At 38.9% G+C, this 25,856-nt stretch overlaps 1 protein-coding gene across 1 annotated transcript; it reads left to right on the forward strand.

The window, feature by feature from the left end:
- Positions 1 to 7,885: 7,885 nt before the first annotated feature.
- LOC124616358 (cytochrome P450 6k1-like) lies at positions 7,886 to 19,778 on the forward strand. Its single transcript, XM_047144668.1, has 2 exons — positions 7,886 to 7,963; positions 18,921 to 19,778. The coding sequence occupies exons 1-2, from the start codon at positions 7,886 to 7,888 to the stop codon at positions 19,776 to 19,778; spliced, it is 936 nt and encodes a 311-aa protein (XP_047000624.1).
- The last annotated feature ends 6,078 nt before the right edge of the window (positions 19,779 to 25,856 follow it).

The raw sequence follows: 25,856 nt of genomic DNA on the forward strand, positions 1-25,856 counted from the left end.
TGTGCAAGCTTCTTAATCTCCCAGTACCTACTGCAACCTACATCCTTCTGAATCTGCTTAGTGTATTCATCTCTTGGTCTCCCTCTACGATTTTTACCCTCCATGCTGCCCACCAATTTGTGATCCCTTGATGCCTCAAAACATGTCCTACCGACCGATCCCTTCTTCTAGTCAAGCTGTGCCACAAACTTCTCTTCTCCCCAATCCTATTCAATACCTCCTCATTAGTTCCGTGATCCACCCACCTTATCTTCAGCATTCTTCTGTAGCACCACATTTCGAAAGCTTCTATTCTCTTCTTGTCCAAACTAGTTATCGTCCATGTTTCATTTCCATACATGGCTACACTCCATACAAATACTTTCAGAAACGACTTCCTGACACTTAAATCTATATTCGATGTTAACAAATTTCTCTTCTTCAGAAACGATTTCCTTGCCATTGCCAGTCTACATTTTATATCCTCTCTACTTCGACCATCATCAGTTATTTTACTCCCTAAATAGCAAAATTCCTTTACTACTTTAAGTGTCTCATTTCCTAATCTAATTCCCTCAGCATCACCCGATTTAATTTGACTACATTCCATTATCCCCGTTTTGCTTTTGTTGATGTTCATCTTATATCCTCTTTTCAAGACACTGTCCATTCCGTTCAACTGCTCTTCCAAGTCCTTTGACCACAGTATGAATTACAATTTCGTCGAGAACACTGCTCTCTTTTAGCAAATTATACACACTCACCCACAATGTATACACATTGGGATAACGACCTCAACGAAAGACGATGCCCCAGTAGTGTTGCTAGACGTCCTAATATATTGGATCTTCTTGTCCCGACATCTTGAAAAGACCCAATTTTGTCCCATTTTTTCACTATACTGTTACGAACTTGGATCAAGTATTAAGTCAACACAAGTCAACACCATCTGAGAGAAACTGTCAGATTTCGGATGATTACAAAAAAAATTGGTCTTTGGTCAAGAATAGACTTACGGATTAGGAAGCGTTGTGTGACATTTGTAGATGCTTAATCTCAGTAACTCATAGAGGTAACGCAAATGTGAGGCACCACATTTCTACGACGAATCAAAGCCTGTTTCTGCATTCATGATGAAAGAAGATAGCCAGGAAGAATTGCTCGTTGGTGCTGCAGAACTTATAACACTTATAACGTTGTCGAGCATCACCAAACCCTCAGTTCTCTTGACTGTACCGAAAAACTGGCCGCGCGGGGTTAGCCGAGCGGTCTGAGGCGCTGCAGTCATGGACTGTGCGGCTGGTCCCGGCGGAGGTTCGAGTCCTCCCTCGGGCATGGGTGTGTGTGTTTGCCCTTAGGATAATTTAGGTTAAGTAGTGTGTAATCTTAGTGACTGATGACCCTAGCAGTTAAGTCCCATAAGATTTCACACCCATTTCACACCCGAAAAACTGAATCTCGCAATGTATACTGACGCCAAAGCAGTCTACAGCCAGGACCAAAGCTAAGTCGATTTAAAAATACTCCTGCACTACACTCCGTGTGGAAATGTATAAAACAATTCCAATAAGTTTCCTTTTTCCGGTATAGGCACCTACGCATTGAACCAAGAGGCTGAAAAAATGTTTCCTTTAGTTGTTCGGTACTGTACTCAAACAGACGGAATGCTGAAAAACGACACATCGGAGACAACCGTAAAGTTCCGTCTAGACACTTCAGGACAATTGCAAATTAAATTGTGTAAACTAATCGCTTTTTATGGAGACAATACCAATTCCAACTTGGTAGGGTTTCATCGACGCGGCCAGTGGAATGTTTTTCACCAAATTATAGAAGAGGAAAAAGCGTAGAAGGAATTAACTGCCCTGTCCATATTCTCCACAATACTATATCAAGTGCTGCTGGAGTATTAACTCTCGACATTGAAATAATAGTCATGAAAATATTTAATTATTTTTCAGTATACACTGTAAGACAATGAAGCTGAAAGAGCTCTGCCTAAACGTTGATGTCGGCCATCAGAGTCTTCTATCTCACTCAGAAATAAGACGGCTGTCATTGATACACGTAGCTGAGAGAATTCTTAGGCTTTGGATTCCATGAAAACAATTTTTTACGCTGAGACGGGCCACCTAAAATAATTTCAAATTTTTTCAGTAGTCCGATCAGGGAAATTTACGTCATGTTTCTGCAGTCAAACAATATATAAAAAGTATTGAGAAGAATAAAGTCTCGATAGTGGAAATAAAAAATATCTTAATCGAAACTCAAAGATGTCTGAGTGAGAGGAAGACTGCCAGTGTTACTACCATGCAAAGCAAGATGAATCTGAACTTGAATGAGAAGAATAATCAAGAAATAATTAATTTTATTTCGAAATTTGAGGAAGAGACAATGGCTTTGTGTAACATAGCATTTGATTACTAAGAAAAATGAACTGTTTCTAAAAATAAATATAAAATATTAGGTTGGATGATGCTTTCTGAAACCCCAGATCGGATGATGATTGTAAACACTGTTATATACTTTTCTGAAAGGCAGTGAAAATTACAGGCTTCCATTGTTTTCATGAACATATGTATCCGACGAGCTTTTTAGAAACCAAGCGTGACTCGCAAGAACGGAAGTCTAAACATGTCATTAAAGAAAGTTCGATTTACTGTATTAAGGAAACCGATAATTCTGAACTCAAATGCTGATTGCTAAATTTTTTTGAGCATCTTTGTTTTCTACTCCCGCTCATAACGCCACAGTGGAAAGAGTATTTTCGCTGATGTCGTCCCAGTGGACTGATGAAAGAAATGGGCTGCTGCCAGCCACTACGGAATCAGTCTTGCAGTGCCAATTTAACAACAGGCTGACTTGCATGCAGTTTCGTAAATACGTAAAAGGGAAAAAAGACTTGCTGAAAAAGGTGAAATCTTACGAAAAAAAGGTGTAACTACTACTTCTGGGGCAACAAGTTCCATGTAATTGTGTTCTAAATAAAAAGTAATTATATTAAATATTTTTTTTCTTTATTTAGTAATGCGCCAAACGGTCTTCAGCCAGAAAAAAGCCCATCACTTGCATGTATCGCGTCAACGTATTATCGAGTTTTATGGTCTAGTAGCATGAAGAGTTTGTTAAGTTGTTTGTACAGCTTTCTTGTATTTTTGTGTTAAAATGTTGCAGATATGTGACAGTTGATGGTCGAGAAAAGCTGTGTCGTGTAAAAAATAGGCAGCGAGTTTGCTGCGGCCAGTCGGCTGCTGAATCGTGGCGTGCGGCAAAGATAACAACTACGGTGCAGCAGGCCACAACTAACGTTTGCCGGCGACTGCTAAGAAGAAACACTTTTGTTAAAGAGAGAATTAGCGTGACAGGTTTGTCCGCAGAGAACGGTTCTTGGCTTGTCCTTTTAGAATTTCAGTAGTATCCGAATACTGTCCGAGCAGTTAGCCCGGAGACAGATTATCTCAAGAGCGTGACAAGATCGTCTCGTACGTAAGACACGGAACTCAAGTGTGCTCAAAGATGTTTTGACAAGATTATCTGCTTCTGTAGAAAATGATTATTTAGCCGAATTTGGTAGAGTATAGACTCGCCATGTACACGCAAACCTCCGATTTATTGAAGTGTGAGAGTAGTTCCGCCTATTTGTGATTAATGGAGCGCTGTGCTGCCTAATACCCATGCGATGGTATAGGTGAGCCGTGTTTTAATATATCTCTGTGAGATTTTACGTTGGATAGTGTATGTGAAGATACTGGTTAATTATTTTGTGGTATAGGATTAAAGCGCGCACTAGGGGATGGCAGCGTTGCGCTGTATTATTCTGGTTGTATAGGTGCACGCAAGCCCTGAGGAATAATGACTTAGCGATATTTGGTTGCGGTTTATTGCGTGACGTTGACGTGAGTGTCGCAAAACAGTAAATTCCGTAAATCTCGTTGGATGCATTGAATGTGCAGTCTACATTAAAATGAACGGTCATCCTAGGCAATAGTTATTTATTGAGAAACAATGTGAAGGTTACTGAGAATTTGATAGCTTCTCATTTTGTTCCTAAACGACATTTAGGTTTTCCGTTTTGTCTTTCTTTTTTTAGTACATTTCCGCTTGCTGGGTTTGGAATAGAGCACCAAACTCATAAAGTAGAACGCTGACTTGTATCTTTAAAAAATTAATTGCAGTAAATAAAAACATAACGATTGCAAACTGAAAAAACCAGTACCCAACTTGTCCTTTATCCACAGGCTATTACAAAAAAGTTGTCAAAGGTATATTTCAAAGCAGACTATATTTTGAATATATCTTTTCGTAATAAAGTAAATACAAACGTCAATGAAGCAAAAGATTGAGTACTGGTAAAGGCAAAGTTCAAAGAAATTAAAGAGAAGGAATTGTATTTTTCAGGTAATAACTTCCAACGGAAGGAAAGATAATTAACCTTTATTTACATAGGAAAAGCAACTTTGTTTTATTGCCAAGTGATTAATTACTACTGAAAAGTTATTCAATTTAATTCTGAAAGGTTGAGATTAACGAAATAGTTTATTACGATATAATTTCAATACAGTCAAGGATATTCTTGTAGCAAGGCACTACTTATAGAGGTTACCGTTGATTGACATCGAGAGGTAAACGACATTAAGTTATATCTTAGCCTTGTGAACGTATTCTCCAACTTACGTAAAAATGTGTAACGTACACAGTAATTGAACGGATATACGCTTTAATTGCTGTGACAAGACCTGTAAGATTTAACACGAAAATGTGGAGCACATGCAATTGATAACAGTAAGGAGCGTAGAGACTAACTCTCGTTGAGAAAAATCACACAACGGTTAATATCATTTGCAGTGCAATAAAACTGTTAGTTACGTAGGCGAACTATTCATGCGTGAGTTATCTATTACGTCTGCACTACGTATTTCTTAATTTTACAAGTATTAAAGTATTAAAAATTCAAATTTTTAGGATTATTTGGGTAATTTCCAAGAATGATTGCCTATCGAAGTCGCGGGGTCCAAATGTTACATATCGAATGCGCGATCGGATATTGATCATGCGACTCTGGTGGCAGGCGTTATGAGTATGTTTACGGTGGTCATTACAGCAACGACAAAAGAAGATCGTTACAAAAATACTTTTAATTACAAAGGAGACGAGTTACCTTATTCGTCGTCCGCGTTGTCGACATGTGAAAGTCCATTACGCTGGTGTGGATGGATAATTTGGAAGAGTCGAACCATATATTATTCCTGATACTCATTCGTTTTCCACACTGTCCATAATGAAGTTGTAACGGTATTTCAGCATCGAAACTGTTCTTACGAAGTTTTACACACTTCGCATCACCACTCTCTACACAGTCCCTCCTTTCCTCGTCCGGTAGTACTCCATATTTGCGACAGAAACGTTTAACAGTTTTATACGCTGGATAAGCAGGAATACGTCAAGAACACCAGACATCCCACTCACTACCGACATAAATCATCTGGGTTTACCTAGCAACTCACAAACAATTCGCGGAGGTATGTAATATAGAGCAGCTAAGGGAACGACGGAAAACAGATAAAGATGACGATCACAAATAATTGATCATAACGCCGGCACCAGAGTCATATGATCGATTTACGATAGAGCGTTCGATATGTATCGTTTGGACCCCGCGACTTTGATAGGCAACCATTCTTGGAAATTACGAAAATTCACAATCACATATTTTCAGGAGTATAAGTATGATCCTAGGAATCCGTATGAGTGTAGGAGAAATAACTTTATACTTTCTAACCTTTTTTTAAAAACTTGTTCTATTAACAAGTCTTTTATTTACAAATTATTTCCTGTTTCTTAATCTTGTGCTTGTGAAACTTTTCTATCGATTTCAAACACTTTGACAAGATCACAATAGACATTAGGTAAATTTCGGGTTTATTTCAGCTTCTTTTCATCTACGTCAAAGAATATATTGTTTTCCATTATGTATATGCCGTTTCGCGAAAAGACCGTCAAGGTAAAAGTCAGAGAGATTCTGTGTCACACGGAGACTTACCAGCAATCGTTCTTGCTGCGAAACATTCACGACTGGAACAGGTAAAGGATGAAATAGCAGCGGTACACAAACTACTCTCTGCCACACGTCAAACAAGAATGCGAGTTAATATTCCATCGACATCGGTTTCTGAGCCGTATTGGCAGTTTCAAGCCTCTAGAATTTACACTACTGGCCATTAAAATTGCTACACCACCAAGATGACCTGCTACAGACGCGAAATTTAACCGACAGGAAGAAGATGTTGTGATATGCAAAGTATTAGCTTTTCAGGAGATTCACACAAGGTTGTCGCCGGTGGCGACACCTACAACGTGCTGACATGAGGAAAGTTTCCAACAGATTTCTCATACGCAAACAGCAGTTGACCGGCGTTGCCTGGTGAAACGTTGTTGTGATGCCTCGTGTAAGGAGGAGAAATGCGTACCATCACGTTTCCGATTTTGATAAAGGTCGGATTGTAGCCTATCGCGATTGCGGTTTATCGTATCCCGACACTGCTGCTCGCGTTGGTCGAGATCCAATGACTGTTAGCAGAATATGGAATCGGTGGGTTCAGGAGGGTATACGAAACGCCGTGCTGGATCCCAACGTCTTCGAACTGTTCCTGCAGATGGTTGTTGTCTTGCAAACGTCCCCATCTGTTGACTCGTTGTGATCACTCTACATAGTTAGCACGAAACCAAATTACACACTTCGATAAACAGGTGGAGTGCAGTCAGACAATTATTTCCATGAGCTATACTATACGTACAGATGGTCAGTCCCCCTGTACTGTTAATTTATACGTGGTCAGATCTCAAATGAAGCGGACTTCGATAAAAAAAATGGTACGAGGCACTATTGGTAGTTACTAAAATAACCGGTAAAATCAAATTAGCGATTGTAACAGTAACTGCTACTTCTCATTAACCAATTATTTTTATCAGTTATCTCTGGCCACCTGTAGTTCCAATCCTCCAGTTCCAATCGCGGTTTTTGGGAGGTTTCGCTTGGTTGTGAGATGTATGCTGGAACTGATTAGCTACTCCCATTTATTCTCAATTGGTATTCTCCATTTGACGCAATATCAGCTTATTTGATAATGGCTCTGAGCACTATGAGACTTAACATCTATGGTCATCAGTCCTCTAGAACTTAGAACTACTTAAACCTAACTAACCTATGGACGTCACACAACACCCAGTCATCACGAGGCAGAGAAAATCCCTGAACCCGCCGGGAATTTGTTTGATAATAATTGGCTGAATAAAATCATGATTATTTAATCTCGAACAGACCACTCCACTCCTGTAGTGGAGAATTGTAATAGTAAAAAAAGAAAAAATAAGAAAAAGAACTGTTTTCAAAAGTTAATTCCCGGTTTTGACAAAGATTTTTGATTCGTTTCCTCTAGTTGCCAGGCGAATGTCTGAATGCCCTCCTCTCAACAATTACCTCTTCTAACGAAGTCCTACGAAAGCCCACTCGGGTCTTATGACTAAATCACAGTCTCGCTTTGTGATGGATATTAAGGAAAATCGAGCGAGTTATGTGTGGCATCCAAATTCTTTTGTATTCTCGCGCTTCATCTACAAGCAGAACAGGACAGGAGAAGATGGTGCTAGTAAACCATGTACCCTCCCAATACCCCGTACCGTAGTTTGAGGAGTTCAGATGTGGATGTGCGGGATCACAGGAGACATCCAAATGGAGCTCGCTAAGCTGTTCAGTAACGTGTGTAACAGTGGCGAATTTGCGGCAGAGGTGTTTGCTTTCGCAGAACGTGTACTGAACACAACTGCGAGGCTTTTAAATGCTGTTGAGGAAAGAGTATCTTCTAGATCTCGTGCTTAGTTACGTGAGGCGAGTGGCTTGCAAAACTTGATGCCTGAGTCGTATATAATAAGCTGCGTGCAGAATCCATATCACAGTGTTCCACAACAGCAGCTGGGTCGGCAACAGGTAAGTATTGGCCTACTCTGGCACCACTGTTAGCGTCTTTTCTTCTGCGAACCACCCGTTTGCACTCTCCCCAATTTTCTTTCGCTTGTAATAAACACACGCATACATGTACTTCTATTACGATAACATCTAATTAGAATTGGAGAATGGCTTAAACTATATATTCGTATTGTCAGTTAGTGAGTAAGATTAGGAACTACGGTGTTCCATCATAAAAACATCGAAATTTCACATAAAACGTCGCGTTTCACCAGATTCGGCCATGTTAATAGCATGTAAATATTTATCTTATCTGTTGGTGAGAATTGCCACACTCATATTCACCGCTGAGATACTCCTAGTAACGGAAAGCCAATACACAGGAGGCAATTTAGTTCTGGTGGTATGGCGATATTTACGGCACGTATTCTGAGAGTTATTTTATTTTTATTAAAAACTTCGAAGTGTAGGTCTTGCTTAACACCATGTTTTTCTTCCATATAAAGAATGCTTTTACGAACTGACAAGCTGCAAGACACCGAGCGAGGTGGCGCAGTGGTTAGACACTGGACTCGCATTCGGGAGGACGACGGTTCAATCCCGCGTCCGGCCATCCTGATTTAGGTTTTCCGTGATTTCCCTAAATCACTCCAGGCAAATGCCAGGATAGTTCCTCTGAAAGGGCACGGCCGAATTCCTTCCCCATCCTTCCCTAATCCGATGAGACCGATGACCTCGCTGTCTGGCCTCCTTCCCCGAACCCAACCAACCAACCAACCAAGCTGCAAGACTAGTAGAAACTGTCATGTAATGCATTCCTGTGTTCACCGTACGGCTAGCTAGTGGGTATAACATTTTACTCAAACTGGACACAAGATAATATTTGCAGTAGGATGGAACTCCGAATCTATTGCCCGCTCTCTGCGTTTCCGTTTGTAGCTTATAGCTACCGTTGTACTTCAGAAACAACTCGAGAAATTTTGCAGTAGTGCTAGAACATTTCGTCATTGTGAAGATCGACAGTGAGCTTTGCCCAGGGCTTATCTACTTGTTTTTCCTCGGGGGGATGTATGCAGATTCGCTTACTGTGTAACCTTCCCTTAGAAAAATTTATTAATTACTGTGCTGATAAACCTCTTACGTTACTTGATTTTCAAACAACTGAGCAGAATTGAACCTACTCAGACATTTCTCTCTTTACTTATTCTGTTCAACAATAAATTGACACACAATATTTCTAGCGCAACGCAATCTAACTTTCAATAATCCCTACAAAAGAATGGCCCTGACTGACAATAACCTATACCTTTCATGACTCACGTACCTCACAAAAATCTTTGTTACTCGAACTACTGCAATACTGAGAGCGCCAATACTGCCAGATGAATAAAAGATTCTAACTACTTCAGGCACTAACTACTGGTACTTAGCAAATGAAAGATTTTGATAGAGAAAAAACAATGTATTTCCCTTAATAATATTCAAAAGTCATCATATATATATATATATATATATATATATATATATATATATATATATATATATATATACCAAACTCCTTGGCAGATTAAAACTATGTGCCGGACCGAGACTCGAACTCGGGACCTTTGCCGTTCGCGGGCAAGTGCTCTACCAACAGAGCTACCCAAGCACGACTCACGGCCCCTCCTCACAGCTTTAATTCCGCCAGTACCTTGTCTCCTACCTTCCAAACATCACAGAAACTCTCCTGCGAACCTTGCAGAACTAGCACTCCTGGAAGAAAGGATGTAGCGGAGACATGGCTTAGCCACGGCCTGGGGGTTGTTTCTAGAAGGTCCCGAGTTCGAGTCTAGGTCCGGCACACAATTTTAATCTGCCAGGAAGTTTCATATCAGCGCACACTCCGCTGTGGAGTGAAAATTTCATTCTAGATATATATATATATATCAGTTCATGATACACAGTATTACAAATTTACTCTTTCTGATGGACACACGTCCAGATCGTCCGCTCTCAAAATTCTGCCATCTCTCTCCCCACATCCACCATTGCTGGCGGCTCACTTCCAACTGCGCAACGCTACGCGCTGTTCGCATTCAACTTCCATCACTACAATAGAAAAAATTCCAACAATGCAAACCAGCCACAGACTGCACACAGCACAGTCAGTGATTTTATATAGAGCGCTACATGGCGTTACCAACATAAAAACCTAAACAACCTGCTTACAACTGTTTTTTGAATACGCTACAATTTATTTAGTTACACTGTCGACATAAATTTCATAAGTCATTCCTATGCTGCCACAACCGCCACCTTGTTACTGCGAGGAATATCGATTATTAATCGTGTGACTGTGTTTGCAAATGACCGACGCCGCGTGTTAGTCACTACGAGTTATTAATTTGCTTAATTTTTTTTTCAGATTTATCTACTTATTTCAGAGTTTGTGTACTAAAAATATCCGTCCATCACGTTCGATACGCAGTTGTTTACGTATTGTTCTTCATCAGCTTTATAAATATGCGAAATAATTAGTGCGTATTCAGTTTTGAAAGTTGTATAACATATACGCTCGCAGAAAATTTATTCTGCAGGAATAAGCACCTAAATTGTTTTATTTTACTGCTAATTGACCTATATCCAACCGGGATTATACTTTGATTATCAGTACTCAAATACACACCGTGAGGGCAATAAACCAGTCGATTACACTTCTCTCGATACTTCTTGTATGGTTTGCGGTGCAGGTATTAAATCAACAGACGCAGTTCAAATTAGCCTAGTGCAACGTTCTCAAGATTACGTTCGTTATTTTTCATGTTACTTAATAAGTTGTAATTAAATTCTCACGGCAAATGAGGTTGTTAATTGGTATCACGTGTCTGATTTGTAGAAACACACAACAAGCTAGTCAAAATTCGACTGAGGTCTCAGATGTGGTAACAGTTGGCTATAATTGTAATTACTACACATTTCGTATACAATATCGGTACTGCTTTCCTCAGGATCGTAAACTGATGCTTGTATGTCTTCGAATTATATTTGTACTTGACTGCACATGAGTTAATTAAAAGGGGACATCATGAAACTGCAGTGCACTCTGCGTAAAGTCCATTGTCTACCTAGACTAATATTTTCTAACAGCTACGGCTTTTCCTCTTACAGATTTACCTGTTTGTTTGTTGATAAATTCTACGTTGAGAGTCACAGAATACACGTTTTCACCCGTTTTATCACGTCGATTTGTTTAATTCCTTTTTTAAAATTTTATTAGCGCAATTTCACGTCAAATAGAGACAATATCCTCTGCGACAACTCTCTCTCACTCTCCCTCACACACACACACGCGCACAAACACACATACATACAAACACACATACATACATACATACATAGAAGCGGCAGTGAAGCAATATTCTCAGTGAAATAAATAGGCAATTGCGGATTTTGAGGGAATTTTCGCCTTATATTTACACTCAAGTGACTTGGAAAACTCATATGATGCTGTCGTACTTTTCCGCGGCTCAAAAGACTCTTGCAAAAGCTTGGCGCTTCCGTTCCGCATATTTGTGCCCGTGCACGTCCAGGTTACCTCAGCAGTGCGTCCTCTGTTTCTCCTTGGTATAATGACACGATCATTAGCCACAGAACGCTTAGCAAGCAGTTAGTACGAGCATCACGATCGTATGATCGCTTCCATTAAACTTCCGAATAGAAATCATGTGGGGCTGAACAGCGTTCACACTCAGGTATTTTCTTCCGCTCTGTTTGCAGGAACATTTTTACTGGAATTAGATGCAGCAGACTTTGATCAGGTGTAAGGCTAGACACACAATTTTATATTCTTTTCGTGTCGCTAATTATCTTGTGGATTGTGTCCAGTTTCCTTACGAACATATTTTGGTGTTTTTACGGGGTGTCCAATCACTGTTTTGGCCCTTTTCTATAATTAGAATTATAAATGTCGCGTTTTGGTCAAAATCATTGGGTCTACGAACTTCGACTAGCTGAAAACAGAACCTTCAAGTATTACATATGTGTAGCCCCTTCTGTCTTCTCAAACACGATTTAACTGAAAGATTATTATGGAAAACCTGTACACCTATAAGCTGTTATTATTTGTGACTCGTAAAAGGACAAGTGCAAGAGAAGAATTGTTACTTGGTTACTGCGCATTTTTCATCATTTTGGCGTCCTTTTTGCGAAAGAGACTTACAGAAGATGTGCAGTAGCTCTAATGAAGCGTGCCACGTTTCGTCATGTAAGCGATTAGTAAGCATGAAGTTGTTTAGCAGATCCTCAACAATCTCCAGTGGCAGTCTCTACAAGAGAGGCGTTGTGTATTATGGTGTAGATTACTGTTGATATTCCGAGAGCGGACATTGGACAACATACTACTTCCTCTTATGCAGGGTGGTCCATTGATAGTGACGGGCCAAATATCTCACGAAATAAGCATCAAACGAAAAAACTACAAAGAAGTAAACTTGTCTAGCTTGAAGGGGGAAACCAGATGGCGCTATGGAAGGCTCGCTAGATGGCGCTGCCGTAGATGGCGCTGTAATAATCACAAACATATAAGTAGTGGTATCACGTAACATTCCGCCAGTGCGGACGGTATTTGCTTCGTGATACATTACCAATTGCGGAAAAGGTCGATATCGTGTTGATGTATTGGCTATTGTGATCAAAATGCCCAACGAGCGTGTGCTATGTATGCTGCTCGGTATCCTGGACGACATCATCCAAGTGTCCGGACCGATCGCCGGATCGTTACGTTATTTAAGGAAACAGGAAACTTCAACCATGACCTGCATCAACTGATGATGCCCAAGTAGGTGTTTTAGCTGCTGTCGCGGCTAATCCGCACATCAGTAGTAGAGAAACTGCGCGAGAATCGGGAATCTCAAAAACGTCGGTGTTGAGAATGCTACACCAACATCGATTGCTCCCGTACCATATTTCTATGCATCAGGAATTGCATGGCGACGACTTTGAACGTCGTGTACAGTTATGCCACTGGGCACAAGAGAAATTACGGGAGGATAACAGATTTAGCGACTAAGCGTCATTCACCAACAGCGGTAACGTAACCGGCATGATATGTACTATTGGGCAACGGAGAAACCACGATGGCTGCGACAAGTGATACATCAGCGACCCTGGCAGGTTAATGTATGGTGGCCATTATTGGAGGAAGGATAATTGGACCCCATTTTATCGGTGGCAATCTAAATGGTGCAATGTATACTGATTTCTTACGTTATGTTCTACTGATGTTACTACAAGCTGTTTCACTGCATGACAGAATGGCGATGTACTTCCAACATGGTGGATGTCCGGCACATAGCTCGCGTGCGATTGAAGCGGTATTGAATAGCATATTTCATGACAGGTGGATTGGTCGTCGAACCACCATGGCCCGCACGTTCACCGGATCTGACGTCTCCGGATTTCTTTCTGTGGGAAAAGTTGAAGGATATCTGCTACCGTGATACACGGACAACGCCTGACAACATGCGTCAGCGCATAGTCAATGCATGTTCGAACATTACAGAAGGCGCTGTTGTAGCCGGCCGGAGTGGCCGAGCGGTTCTAGGCGCTACAGTCTGGAATAGCGCGACCGCTACGGTAGGTTTTTTTAAATTAAAATACAGAACATCCTATGTTAAATTAAAATACAGAACATAGGATGTTCTGTATTTAGGTTTTTTAAAATTAAAATACAGAACATCCTATGTTAAATTAAAATACAGAACATAGGATGTTCTGTATTTTAATTTAAAAAACCTACCTGTTACCAACTGTTCGTCTAAAACTGTGAGCTATATGTTCGTGACTATTACAGCGCCATCTATCACAAAGCGAAAAAAGTGGTCCAACTAAAACATTCATATTTGTTTACGTACTACCCGAATACGTAATAAAAAATGGGGTTTCCTATGTAAAAAACGCAGTTGATATCCGTTTGACCTATGGCAGCGCCATCTAGCGGTTCAACCATAGCGCCATCTGGTTTTCCCCTTCAAGCTAGACAAGTTTCGTTCTTTGTAGTTTTTTCGTTTGACACTTACTTCGTGAGATATTTGGCCCGGTCACTATCAATGGAGCACACTGTATATGTCTCGCGTGATGGCTAAGACGAAAAAAGTCAGAAAATTCAGATCTGACACAGAAGTTTATCGACAGTCTATCTTTCTACTAACAAGAGGCAACGAGTAAAATAACAGAGGTACTGGAGGCACCCATCGCCACACACCGCAAGGTGGCTTGAGGAGCATAGATGTAGATGTAGACCTAGATGTAAACGTTTTCCACTGTCACGTGTTGTTTTGAATGGAGTTGGAGCAGCTCTCTTTGGCGCTGACGCAGACGTTATCTCAGTCAACACTAAAAAGCGTCTACAGTCTGGAACCGCGCGACCGCTACGGTCGCAGGTTCGAATCCTGCCTCGGGCATGGATGTGTGTGATGTCCTTAGGTTAATTAGTTTAAGTAGTTCTAAGTTCTAGGGGACTGATGCCCTTAGAAATAAAGTCCCATAGTGCTCAGAGCCATTTGAACCATTTTGAACTAAAAAGCGTAAACGAAGATCTGAGAATATTTCAATTGCGATGTGAGGTGTAAACAGATAGTACGCCAGAAAAAGGAATGGCAGCAATAGCAATGGAATTAATGAGTAGATTAACATATCAAGAGAAAAATAGTGCTACATTTCTTTCTCACTGTAAACTTCAATACGTAATGTAAACGTAGTAATATTCGCAATAATAATTATAGCAATAACAGTTTAACGGCCTTCAACAGAGCAATGTGCAATTTCCCTTTCAGCAGAAACAAAACGCAGGCATATATAAATACAGAGGTATAGGAAGTTAATGAAACATTGTCATAGCAATCTATAACATATATGATAATACAGTCATCCATAACGCAGAATAGAGTTTTTCTCTGGTGTTGTAACGCTGATGTTTGCGGCCTTTGTGAAGAAACTTGTAGGAAACTTATATACGAAACTTGGAGGGTTTACAGCAGGCAAAATTCTGAGAATTTCTTACTTCGCACTTCATAACTGAAAATGGAATGAAGAAATAGAAGGGAACTTCTTAGTAATTGTCGAACTAGCAAAAGGCATCATAGGATGTAATATCATTTGAATTCTAAGGAAAATTGTGTGGAACAACAGATACATTAGAAAATGCTACGCTAAATAAATAAAAGATGAACGTGCAGGTAATAAATGAGGAATATCAACAAAGACAAGTTAAAAAATATTTCAAATGACTCTAAGCAAACCTAACTAACCTAAGGACATCACATACATCGATGCCCGAGGCAGGATTCGAACCTGCGACCGTAGCAGCAGCGCGGTTCCGGACTGAAGTACCTAGAACCGCTCGGTCACAGCTGCCGGCAAAGACAACTTAGTTGAAGAAACGGTTTAGGAAGTAAAAGTAATATTTCAGCCCAGGAGTGCAAGTTAAAACATTGCCAATGCTAAAGTTCACAAATGACGTAAGCCTTGTTGTAAGAAAATGGATGATTCACAACGTTTTAATAGAATGGGTGGACTACATAGGATGGAAAAACAGATCCAGGGGAAAACGCTGTGATAAATAGAGGATCGTAATGGATATTAAAAGAGGGATATCAACAAAGACAAGTTACTTGAAGAAATAGTTGAGAAATTAAAAGCAATATTTCAGTTCGAAAATAACGCTGCATGGTAAAAATTTGCTAATTGGTATGTTCACAAATTACATAAACCTTGTTGCAAGAAAAAGGATGACTCAGTACGTTTTAACAGAATGGTCTGATTATATGGCACAGAGTAGTGTAAAGGAGGTAAAAAAAAGTATCAGAAGAAAAATGTTCACTCGATGAAAACAATAATTAGTGAAAGCAGAGTTGAAAGAAATATCCTGAATAGGAAACTTGTTATGTAAAATGGCTGAGGCAAAGAAAAACTTTGAAACAGAGTGGTGCAGGTTTATGTGACTCTCTGCAAGAAGAAGAAGAGAACAGTACTACAGTACTGGAGTGGAACTCCTAAACTGCGTCAACAGAAGGACTAGTAACGTTTATTTGTTTATTTAATCTTACCTTTTCCGTAACTTTCTCTCTTAGACACGTTAACGTGCGCCTTATTTGTGACTAATTTCGAACGAATTTCCCGGCTATTTCTATGGTGGTTAAGGTTCTACTGTGATTAATGAAATAATTACATAGGATTATATATATATATATATATATATATATATATATATATATGTGTGTGTGTGTGTGTGTGTGTGTGTATGAATATGGGAAACTAAGCTGTTCTAACACTCACTGAATGACAAGGAGCTATATGTGGTGTCACCGCCAGACACCACACTTGCTAGGTGGTAGCTTAAATCGGCCGCGGTCCATTTAGTACATGTCGGACCCGCGTGTCGCCACTGTGTGATCACAGACCGAGTGCCACCACAAGGCAGGTCTCGAGATACGGGATAGCACTCGCCCCAGTTGTACGGACGACTTTGCTAGCGACTACACTGACGAAGCATCGCTCATTAGCCGAGCAGATAGTTAGAATAGCTTTCAGCTAAGTCCATGGCCACGACCTAGCAAGGCGCCATTAGCCTTACATAGTTTGATAGTTATCGTATGAAATGTCTCATCAAGAACGATGTATACAACAAGGATAGATTAAAGTTACGTATTCCAGCAGCTACCTACTTTTCTTTATCGCATTTATGAATTATCCTGTTTCAGACCTCTATCTAGCCTACTTGAGATTACGCGTGCCTTTCGGCTACTTCAGTGTGGCGTAGCTGTCTTGTTACGCCACAACACTATATATGAGGTGTAGCAGAATTCTGCCCATCGATTGTCCAAGAAGAGATGCAGATCCACTGTATTATTCTCAGTTTTCATAGTCGCAATGGATTTTTAGGAAAATGTGAGGGAAGCCAACATGGGTGTACCTACAGTGATTTTTTCGGCGATGCTGCTTTGTCTTACTTAAGTGGTTGTCTTTTAATCAACTAAATCTTTAAATAATACTATCATTTATCATTAATTCATGTTTCATCAGTATGCATTTTTACCACAGACCACAAATTCTGCATGAAAGTTTGCTTTCTGCCATCCATTAAAATGGTAACAAATTGTTCTATCCAGCCACCAGATCTATCAGATCTATACATTCCTCATATTGTAAACAAATTCCATTTACATAAATTACTATAGTTAGTCGTTGCTAAGAGCTATTTCCTTAATTTTGAGTCTTAGTTACGTTCACGTTTGAGTTAATGGTAATTAGTATCGAACAGAGTTGTATATTTACAAACGCTTTCTTGAGACATTCTCATGTGATTAATGAAATAATTTCATAGTATTACATTTAAACATTTCTATTAGTTTTCTTTTCACAAAAACGTCAGGTGCGAAAGAGGAGAAAAATTCGAGGGTATCAGTTTCAAACCTGTTTTTCATGTTTCTTCCAGAATATCTGTAATGTAATCACAAATAATTTACAGCTCTTAAACAGATGACAATTTGCGAGAGAGACACCCAACATTTGATATTCGTTTTGTTAGTATTTTGTTTCTCATGTTGTGTGGTTGCATACAAAACTGAACGTCACAAATAATACTGAAAGGCTCAGTTTAAAAAGACAATCATTCCGAAAGTTTATCGAGTAAACAACGCACTAAAGTAACCACAAGTGGCATACATTTTTAATTAGTAGCTAGGTGTACCTCCATCTCCTCCTGCCACCTCTTTCAACCCCTCTCTCGGTCGATCACCTCCTCCTCCTCCTTTCTCTATCTTTCTCTATCAATCTTCTCCTCCCCCTTACTCTCCATCTGCTCTCACCCCTCTCCCTATCCATCTCCTCCTTCCTGTTTTCTATGTTCATTTTCTCCCACCTCTTTGCCCATATCCTCTCGGTGCCTCTCTCAAACCTTGTTTATTATAATTGCAAATTCAGATTCTGTAGTAGTGTTGTAATCATAAGACAGTAAGCCATAAATATAATTTTCCTGTTTGCTAACAACATATCACTATTACATACAGTATATTAAAATGTATATAGTCTATATGTGTCTAAACATTTATTACAGTAACATGTAAAAATTTGAAGTATGTCGGAAAAGTACATTTTGAGATTTTTGCTAACAATTTTTTTCCCTTCAGATATTAGATATATGTTTTTTACATTATATGTGTCAGTAATACACATACTTTAAAGAAATAGTTCTCTAAAAACGCGCCTGTATTAGAATTCAACGTAGAGTTCCAATTTCAGAACTATCGACCAGCAACTACAGGAGATGATTCTGAACAAATCAACATCAATATTTTTATAACATTTTCCCTTTTATTACGTGTATACCAAATGACATTCCAGTAGTTATATAAAAACACTTGAATATTCAAATGCAACGTTGTGTCAATATTGTAGGGCACGTCTTTAGGACATTTAAGATTTTGCAGAAACGAACATCAACGTTTGTACTTATATAGAAAATGTAGATGTTTCTAATCGCAAATTTCGGAAAGCTTTTGACGAATTGCTTTGAAATTTAGACACAACCTTTCATTGGCATAAATTCGTGTTTTTTATTTATCCATTTTATTTATTACCTTTAATACATAAGTGTATATAAATTTCATAATAGGGACACACTGTCACAAAAAAATATCAAAAACTCTTCTGTATTCAAATGCAACATTGTGTCAAGATGTCAAAGCTGTCGGTCAAGAACTTTCGGAGAGAGACGATTCTGAACAAACAAACGTTACATTTTTATTTATATAGGTTATGAATGTAGTCCAACGTAGTATTGCAGTCACTGAAACAGAGTTAAAAGTCATCTTTACTATTTTACTTAGTTGTGCCGCTGATTTGCATGAGTATACAGCATGTCATGTAAATAGTAATATGTTATGATGCAAATAATCCAGTTATACTAATGTTCTAATCCTTCTTTTTGTTTCCACAGGAACCAAAAATGGCCATCTTCTTCGATTCTTGGGTGACTGAAATGTTGGCTCTACTTTCAACAATTATCGCGATACTGTACGTCACATTTAAAATCAATTACACCTACTGGAAGAGGAAGGGTCTGTCATACTTGGAGCCGTCTTTCCCATTGGGAAACGGCTGGAACACAGCGCTAATGAGGAAATGTCCGGGTGAAGATACGAAAGACGTTTATTTTGAAACAGAAGGCAAGGACGTCGTGGGTATTGACTCATTAAACAACCCTCTTCTCGTTGTGCGGGATCCAGAGCTGATCAAAACGATCATAGTGAAGGATTTCAACTACTTTCCCGACCGGGGCATCTATGTAGACGAGGAGACAGATCACCTGACGGCGTACCTCTTCTTTCTCGGAGGAACCAAGTGGCGGTCTCTGCGCCAAAAGCTGACGCCCACGGTCACGTCGGGAAAAATGCGCGCCATGTTCGGCATAGTGCGCGACTGTGCGCGGATTCTGACTGACGTCACACCTGCTGGTAGCGTTGTGGAAGTCCGCGAGCTCATTGTCCGCTACTCCACTGACGCCATCGCTTTCTGCTGCGCCTTCGGCATCGACGTTGACAGCCAGCACAACCCCGAGGCGGAGTTCCGTCAGTGGGGTGGGCGCATATTTAAGCCATCTATCCGTTCTTTCCTGACTCAGGCTCTGGGATTCTCTAATCCCAAACTGCGCAACCTGCTGCCAATAGCCTTCACACCAAAGGACATCACAGAGTACTTTACACGCGTCGTTGATGACACAATCAAACATCGAGAGAAGACTGGCGTTATTAGGAAGGACTTCATGCAGTTGATGATTCAGCTGAAGAACAATTGATATGTTGATGACAGCTTGTTAATAACTGGGCAGAAGAGTGCTGAACGTAAGTCCATCTCTCAGTACCTTCTTCTTCTCTTCGTCTTCCCATCAAGGATTAGGCTTTGTGACATGTTCTGGTTATGTAGGATTTATTCTCGTTTTTTTCTGGGGGGGGGGGGGTTCCCATGCTTTTTTTCCGACTGGCTTATAGCTACTTTCACTCATATGGTCTAGCTGATCTTCTCACTTTTTATGTAGCTGTATTTTATCATTTAGGTTATATATTTGTAAAAATTCTCTGATCTTTTTTTTTCATATCATTGTCATTTAGAACATCATTTTACAGATCTTTGAAATTTGATTTCCACTCTCTCTCTCTCTCATTATCTATGAACCACTACATTAAGCAGCATAGGGACAGTCATTACATCATTTAATTTGAGCTGGGTGTCCTTGATAGTTTTGTTTTCTTTCATGTTCTTCCTGTGGTTCTGCATATCATTGGGAACTGATTTAATTTAATTTCTATGTGTCTGTCGTCGTCAAACGATATATTTTAGCCACAGTAGGTAAAGTCAGAGACTCTTTCAATTAGCTGGTTATTTATTCTTTATTTTGGCTTTTAAGGAGTTCCTTACAGTGAAAGCCTTCACCTGTGTTTTGTTTATGGGAATATTCAGATCACACTGAGTTGAGCACAGGTTCAACTTATGTAAAACGTATGTACTTTGGCACAAACGAATGGTGCCACAAAAATAATATGTATTAAACAGTATATAACACTACTGGCTACACTAAATTGGGAATAAGAGTATAATGTTACTCCTAAGAAAGTAAATTGAATTGATAATGACTGTGAAACGGAAAGGTATTGGACTGTTTTGGTTTCACGGAAGCTTACTACAGAAAGGAAGCAGAAGCAGAACAAACATGGTTCAAACGAAGGTACTATTAGCTATGTAGTAAGCTGCAATTCGGTCGCCATCTTAATTAGGCAAAGTTGTACTTGCACTGTTCATAAAAAACGCCAACTATTGGGACTGACTTTACTTGATGCTGGAATTGTGTATTGCAAACAGGACATAAACACTAGCACAACTTAGCAAGCATTTTAACAGTGATTCGACATGAACTATGCGGAAGGAATATTAAATGTTTTGGGAACAATTTGGGTCTTAATAAAACTTATTCTCTGTACATTAAGTCTATAAGTTAACAATCATTGCATGCAATTGATTATTAATGTTACCAACTTCGACATAAGGAACTTATTTCAGTTTAATTATAAAGAAAAAAATACTGTCATTGAAATTGTTTCCAGAAAATCATATCACCTATTCTTACTGTTATTTCATTTCTTAGGCAACGTTTACTTCTTTATACAAGCTAGAACAAGTGAAACATGAGGTCCCTGAATCTGCTATAGATCGAACAGTGCAGCCAGTTACTTATTCTGTCGCACAAATGTTATAAAAATCATAAATGCACTACATTAGCACTACAAAACTAACTCAACAACTAGCATGGAAACCCAGGAACTATTGTGTCAGGGACTTAGACTAAAGCTGAGCACTTTCTTTAAGCCACAGTATGAAAACCACTTTTAACTGCAGTTACATGAAAGTATAAATACTATTACAAACCTGTACATTAATTTTCATCCTCTTGGCCCTTCCAGTTTACTAGTCATTAACTACTCTGAAGAATCACAGTTTTATGCAAATAACTTTGAAACTGTACTAAGCTAACAATAAGAATTACATCCAAACAAAACTTTAGATCTTTCCTTTGTAATTATACTTTGGTAAAACTTCAACTATCCTTCCACAAAAAGCACGCAGAGTACTTCAGAAAAAACAATCACTGAATGTCAAAGAAATTTACTACTCTGTAAGAATTATTCAACGTTATTAAAGAAAGCAATTACTTTTCAGTTAAGTAGGATATTTGGAAATATTGCAGCTCTTGGAAAAGAGCCCTGCCAAGGTAAATGACTAAGGATAAACCATAGGTCTCAACACAAAGTTTGAACAGAACAGCATTATTATTTGGGTAAGAAACTAAACTGCTGGCCCTTACAATTTTACAGCCCTCAACTGATTATTTGAGACGAAGTTGATGGCTGTGGCGATCTTTTGTGGCAACTAAAAAAGGCAGCAAAGTCGGTAAGGCTCTTGCAGTTCAGAGCTAACCAACGTATGCCGTGAAGAATAAGACAAAATTCTTCCATATTTGAGGCAATATTCATTAATCCTGCTGGTCTTCTTACCTCATTCAGCACACAGGATGTAAACAGTTTGCATGCTAGCAACAAACTGACTTGTGCCACAAAGGAGCGTTATAGTTCGACCGCCAGATCCACTTTTTCCGTTCCCACCAAGCCATTTTATTTGCACGGATACTTCTCTCCTCGTTTTACATGATTGCAAACACACTTTCTGTAAGCAAGAATCAGTTCTACAACAATAGTTTTAACATTCCAGTACTTTTGCAGAACATTGCTTCTGAAATTACATACATGTATTAACTATAGCGACTTAAATTGTTAACAAAACATTTTCATAGATGTTACATGGAAGAAATGGCGACAGAGAGATTAAACGTAAGCAGACAAAGAAGTTATATGAGATAAATATACATGAAATCGATAATAGTGCTAGAAGTATCAGAGAAGGGTTATAGTCTAATCTTACTTCTTAATTTATAACTAATACCTGATGCTCTCTTCCTAACTGCAGAACTATCGTTGTGTTCAAGTACAGGTTCTTTATTCCTGATGTAAGATGTACAATATCTATGTCTTTGTAAAATTCCCCATTGTATCTTCCTATCCACCTTGTCAAAAACCTTTTAAAATATATGATTGAGACATATATTTCAGAAGGTTATATTCTCTACGCGTCTTCACTACTGTATTCGTTGTTTGTAAACTATCTGAGCAAGATCTTTCTTTCCTCAACCCATACTGAATTTCAAATAACTTGGCCTCTGCTGTGGGTTGCGAGCATTAAGTATCTTAGCGTATATTTTGTATCCTGTGTTCAAGATACATATTCCTCCATAATTTTTTGTGCCAGATATAACTCCTGTCTTGTAGACTGATACTAGATGTGTTACCCTCCACTGGTCCAGTATCCTGTTTCCAAATGAGCACACATTTATCAATAGCAAAAATCGATATTTCAGTAGTATTTCTGGAATGGGATCAAGCCTTTTGTTTCCATAATCCACTTATCTTCCATCAACTGATTATCATTGCTCCATAGATTTTTATAGTTTTTCAACGAATCCTGAATTTCTATTACATCCATCTTCACAGTATCTGTCTCCATCTTATTCAGATTTCTCAACAACACTTTATAAGAGAAGTCAATACACGCACATACATTATTTTCTGTTTATGTGACAAACCTACTCCAGCATTCCTTATCATTTCTTTTGCTTTTTTTCGTTGTTATCTGTTTTTTTTTCCTCTTGATTCTTCTGTGCCATTTTCTATTAAATTAAAAAATGCTGTTCATTTTTCTCTTAATGTCTCTGTTATTTCTGTATTCCATATCGTTTCACCTTTCTTATTTTTATGTATTCTACTTTTCCCCCTACTTCCTTAGCTATTCTTATAATGCATTGTTTGATGCTATTCCGTTCAATACATATGTCTTCTGCTCTTGGTATTCCTAACATACATTTAGTCAGTCGTCTTTGATACGATTTCTTACACTAAAATTCTGTAGTAGTCCTATCTTAAATTTATCATTATCTTTCGAATATTTCTCCTGTGTACTGCTTCTTCTCCACTTTGACCATGGAATCATTTTACTAAGGAGTAGAAAATTATTTGTAAATATGTCGCTTCCTCTGTAGATTAGTATGTCTTGTATCACTCCCTTTTTTTCTATGACTAATACATAGTATATTAGTGATCTCAGTCCTTTGGCACTCCAAGTCTTTTTATGTATTTCTTTTTCTGAAAAAATTTGTCGGTGATTTTTATGTTGTTATAGCTAATGAAATCTCTAAATCTTATACCATTTTTGTTAATGTGTGCTTATCCATATTTTCCTACCATGTTTTCCACTTCAATATTCCCCACACTTACATTTAAATATCCTGCCTTAATTATATAATCTGCTTTATTTGTTTTGTCTATTTCTGCCTGCAGTGTGTGATAGAGCTTCTCTGTGTCTTCTACCCTTCCTTTGCATGGTGAGATATTCTCTTTCAGTGTTATCATAGAGTAATAATTACTGTCTCATTTACATATCTCTAGGATGTGAGGCTCATTTTCACTTCTTGTCTTTTGACTTTTCAATTCCAGCACGTGCCCTGTTTTACTGTTCTATCCCACTATTTGTCAGTATGTACTCAAGCCACATCTTGGTGCTCTTTAATTTTTTTCGTAGTTTCACTAACCATTGCCATATTTATGTTTCTTTGTTTTTACTTTCTTTATAACACAAACTACTTCACGTTGAGACTTCTTACATTCCATGCATCAGTCTTCAACGTATCTGTGCTGCCAAACAGTTGCCTTTTTCCTTGGCTTCGTTGTTTCCAACGGATCCATCACACTTCTTTCTGTGAAATTTACGAGTGTTTCAATGCTTCATGTGGTTGAGGCAGTAGCCCATCGTACAACCCCCAGCCTGAAGGACAAGATGTTTTTATTTTAGGATCTCTTCCCTTAGGCAGATTCCCTTCACGTGGCGTATAACGTCTGTCTACCCATGCAGTAAGCATTCTGATTCAGCCTTTAGGTGCAACTGTTACCCACAATTTGACTCCTTCATTACTGCATTAGATCCTTATCCGATACTGACACATATCTTATATTTGCCAGTTTCAGCTTAAAAAGTTATGGATTATGATACTGTACTGTTATTCTGCATTCATTCATATCAGAGGCAACAAACATCACATTTAATGAAATGGAATTTGATGTTGTTGACTACAAAGCCATCATTACATACAGCATTTTTCTTCTTAATATATAATAATTAGCGCTTCTACTTTAGAGTTTGTCAAACGGATTAGTCACGTATCACGCTCTGAGAAGTGGTGAAAATTTTGGAGAATAACTCTATCTAAAATCTAATTGGACAACAGTAATTGATACTTTGAGAATGATATTAATACCATTAAATCACCTTGATAATGTCAGATCCATCATCCCTATAGGATTCAGTAGGAATACGTAGTTGGATAAAAGAAATCCCCTTTGATAACCTCCTCGCAGGATCTTTCTTCACTAACAGCCACACTTCATTTCAGTGATGCGTAAATGGCGTCTTATTTCCCCAGGGGTATGTGTCTGTAAAAATATTTATCACCTCACCATCAATAGTGTGACTTGGTCTGATTCCTTTCCATACTGTGGGGAGTTTCTGATGTGTGACCCAGGATACTGGAAGATGGTGATATTATGATGTGGTCTCTTGCGCTGAATTAACAGTAATGGGTATTTCTGCCACTACTATCACTCAACCAGCTCTGTCAAGGTTAAAAGCCGACATAGGTACGCATACCTTGGAGATTTAAGTAGGTAGTTTGCGTTTACTTTAGGTAGGTAGTTTAGGTCTTTTGCATTATGCAGTTATATTCCCAAGAGGTAATCCAAACAGTGCACATGGTAGTGCATCAAGATCAGAAGTCGTGAAGTCATGCTATGGCTCATATAGCAATCATTTCCATTCCTTTCTGTGGCCCAAGCTGTGGATCAAGCCCAGATAGTTCACGACAGTTCAGTGGCCTTGGCATCAAATCCTTAAGAATTATTATGTTAGTGAACGTGACAGTTATGCCAGTATGGGCCATGCACTTTTGTGTTTTTGTTAACAATGCCGGTGAGAATGGAACCAGTGAACCCAGCGTGTTGAGTGTATAGTATAATCACCCAATCTTAAATTGACACTCGATATGCTTACCAGCTACTCTTACCCACCTTTCAGCTCACCTATCCAAAGGTTCACGTTCTTTTGAGAAAACATCTCAAAGCCGTCGTATTTTGTCACATGAACAGCATGCAATCTTTTCTAAGCTGTGCTCGTTGTCGATTGGCGCTCATTATATCAGATATGAAACGAAGTGATCGTATAG

The sequence above is a fragment of the Schistocerca americana genome, chromosome 5, assembly GCF_021461395.2.
Source record: "Schistocerca americana isolate TAMUIC-IGC-003095 chromosome 5, iqSchAmer2.1, whole genome shotgun sequence".
In the NCBI taxonomy this organism is placed as follows: Eukaryota; Metazoa; Arthropoda; class Insecta; order Orthoptera; family Acrididae; genus Schistocerca; species Schistocerca americana.

What these genes read in the sequence shown, in the direction of transcription:
- LOC124616358 (XM_047144668.1), top strand. Translation starts at nt 7,886, where the DNA reads ATGCCTGAGTCGTATATAATAAGCTGCGTGCAGAATCCATATCACAGT. An exon ending in AGCAGCTGGGTCGGCAACAG is followed by an intron (nt 7,964 to 18,920) that starts GTAAGTATTGGC and finishes TTGTTTCCACAG; the next exon opens with GAACCAAAAATGGCCATCTT.